This window comes from Buceros rhinoceros, unplaced genomic scaffold (assembly GCF_000710305.1).
Source record: "Buceros rhinoceros silvestris isolate BGI_N320 unplaced genomic scaffold, ASM71030v1 scaffold13532, whole genome shotgun sequence".
Classification (NCBI taxonomy): Eukaryota; Metazoa; Chordata; class Aves; order Bucerotiformes; family Bucerotidae; genus Buceros; species Buceros rhinoceros.
This window is the reverse complement of record NW_010398374.1, coordinates 1,896-5,042: the sequence shown is the minus strand read 5'-3', so window position 1 is coordinate 5,042 and position 3,147 is coordinate 1,896. Positions and strand designations below refer to the sequence as shown.

The following is a 3,147-nucleotide window of genomic DNA, read 5'->3' as shown; positions in this document are numbered from 1 at the left end:
GTATTTTATTCTTAAAATGTATTTCCCACTTGCACCTAGGTCTCAACAGGGCCACACTCTTCCACAGTTGCTGATTGTATTTATATTGGAAGGATATCTACAGATGCATTTCACTTCAAAGGCAAATAAAGGCTGTTGTATATAATCAGTATAACTTCCTGGGTCTGAAGCCTGGCCCATCCCCTGTTTGGAATAAAACATTTTGAGAATGAGCGAGCAGAAGTGGGTCAGCTTTGTAACTCTCCTGAAGCATGCTCATAACTACGTCTGTGTTTGTAAGAACCGTGCATGCAACCACACATCAGGAGATGGCTTGGATGCTCACGTGGGGAAAGAGGGAGGAGAAAATTGCAAGGAGGGGTCAGCGAGCCCTCAGTCTGGTTCAGAAAGACACCATCACTCAAATTGCTCAGAAAAGTAGTATACAGAAACCTGCTTGAGTGCAGTTTTGATTTGTAAGTGTTACAGCACTGAATTGTCTCTAAAAATACTGTTGTGTTTGGAACACCATAATGTTACGTACCAATTTTAAAGAGGTGAATTAAACAAAAGGAAAATATGTAAGTAAATACTGTATGAAGTTACATGGAAGAGGTGACGTTTTTTGTTCTTGACCTTAAAAGAGAGAGGCCAATCTTTTTTCCAAGCTTTTTCTGAGCAATAGCTCACTGGCTTCTCTTCTGTGGGTTTGACCGAACACCGCCAACCCACGCAAAGTGACACCACTCACAGCAACAAGGGCAATAATGCAAGAGGAGTGCTTAAAATAATCTTGTAACAGGAAGGCAAACATGATTGCCTGGAATTTATGGGGTTTAAGATTATGGACTGGAGCCAAAGAGTGAAGCTGGGAAGGGTCCTTCTGTTGATTTTACAGGCTTTTGGGTAAAGCTTTGTACACCTGCCCACTCACATGTGATGCAAACCACACGTGCCAGGTACTGTTTTCAGCTTCCTAACAACATTTTCATACAGTTCCAGCCTAAGCCAACTTCTACTTTTGCTTGCTATTTACACTCGTAAGGTCTTTTTATTTACATACTAGTAATTACTGGTTATCACAGAGATATAGCAAGTCGGATATTAAGCTCGTCTGTTGTGTTCTGATCTACTATATCCACTTCACAGGAGCTCATTAAATTACAGAACTCTATGTATTGTTCTACATCTATTTCAGAGTAAGAAAGGTCTGAAAAAGTAACTGCTTTCATCAGCTCGTGATGAACCATAAAATTTTTAGATCTATGCAGGAATTACTTCTAATTTTAGGTTGACGCACTCCGTTACAGAGACCAGCTTTTGCAGAGAGTGCATGGGAGCCCCGAGACTGTCAGGAATCTTTGCACAAGCTGAATATTCTCATTTTAAACTGAAAATTTGCTATTTAAACGTGAGTATGGGTAATATTGTGCTGTTCTAAACTTGACAGGGTGGCTTCCAGAGTCAACTGTGACTTGCTGTTTGTGTGGTTTTTTTCTTGAATGAGATTTTACTGTTTAAAATTGAAGTAACACGGAGGATGGGCTAGGATAAAGCAAGGAAAACATATAGCCAATTCTGTGCCTTTGGAATCAGCCTACACCAGAACTTGTAGCATACCCTGCTGCAAAAAATTTGATAGATGCCGTCTTCAATTTCCCTACGTGTAACCAGAACTTGACATAACAGGTGAACGTGACCAAAGTGTAGTTGAAAGCAAACACATACCTCTCCCACTTCTACCCACGAATCGGAGGTCGTTGAACCTTGCTACTTGGTTTTTCATGGCGGCTGTGGCATTTCTGAGTTCTGCAGAGTAGTTTTCATCGTTTCCAGCCATCACCGTTACCAGCGTTCCATCGGGCACATCTCCCAGGGCCACCACCTAGGAAATCAAGGAGCAGAAGCCTCAGCTTCCTTATATGACATTAAATTTGGAGTGCAGAAGATCAAGAAGTAACATGATAAAAAAGGAAAAAGCAGCAACAGCAAAAACCTGTGTGCACTAAGAAGCTGTTTGGGGAAAACCAAAATCGCTTCCATTCCTAGTTTGCAGAGCTACAGAGAAGTTTTTACCTTGAAAATGCAACTCTGAAAAACTCAGCATAAGGTGTACACCAACATGAAAAGTACATGATATAAGCTTTCCAAAATACACTTCTCTAATTGTCAATAAATAAATTCAGGTAACAGGAACTTATTCTGCTCTGATTTACATCGATAGCATTACTTCTAAGCTACAGCAGACTCAGCACAATCATGGGAATGTAAAATTCAAGAGAAAACAAAGCCAAGCTAATCATCTCATGAATGCAGAGGATCAGAGTCCCCCCAGATGCACCAGTTCCATGTCTTTTCCTCCCACTGCTCTGAAGAGAGGTGCCTCAGCATAAACGCAGAGTAAGTCCACGGAAAAGCAGGCCTCAATCAAATCGTTAATCACAACTTACTGAACAATTTGTTTTTTTCCTTGGGAAGCATTAAAACAAATCATTGACTTAAGACTTCACCCACAACCTGATGGATGGAAATCATGATCTGAATTAATGAAATCCACAATTGCTCAGACAAAGGCTTTCACCTGGTCCGAAATGTTTGCACTGCAGCTCCTTGGTGCCAGCATCTATCAAACAAACATTTAGGAACACAGGATTTGTTGCACTTTTGATGCAATGTGCTGAAAGATATATAGACTTCTAACCTTGAATTTTCTGACTCGTATCTACAATGTTCACACTGGTTAAATGGTAAAAAAATTGATTCCATCTTATCTTCTTGAAGACTGAATTCTCAAACAACTTTGCCCTGCTACAATCGAATGGATAGCCTGTGTGTCTTTGGATTTACTCTGTCAAAAGTAACAGCTTGAATCAGGTCCCCTATGGACCTGGTTTTAGATCCCATTGCTGTTCTCCCAATTAAGTCTATGGTACTGACCTGACTACTACCAAAAAAAAAAAAAAAAAAAAAAAAAAAAAAAAAAAAAAAAAAAAAACCCAACCCAAAACAGAAGAGAAAAAAGAGAAAAAAAATTAACCTAGCTAGTTTTTATTTCCTCTTTTACACATTCTAAGAGGAAGCAGTCCTGCATCACATCATCCGAGTTGCAGCTTGACATTTTTCCTTCCTCTTAGCATTTTCTAGCTTATGTCCATACAGTTATAATTG

The 3,147-nt window shown here is 39.7% G+C and overlaps 1 protein-coding gene across 1 annotated transcript in view; it reads right to left on the bottom strand.

The window, feature by feature from the left end:
* Window positions 1-1,864, bottom strand: part of LOC104488972 (runt-related transcription factor 1) — a gene marked incomplete at both ends in the record, with an annotated part of 35,554 nt that extends 33,690 nt beyond the window's left edge. The window contains one exon of the mRNA XM_010131079.1: window positions 1,708-1,864. Coding sequence (XP_010129381.1) covers window positions 1,708-1,864 — 157 coding nt within the window. The remainder of the gene's footprint in view (window positions 1-1,707) is intronic.
* Between the last annotated feature and the right edge of the window lie 1,283 nt (window positions 1,865-3,147).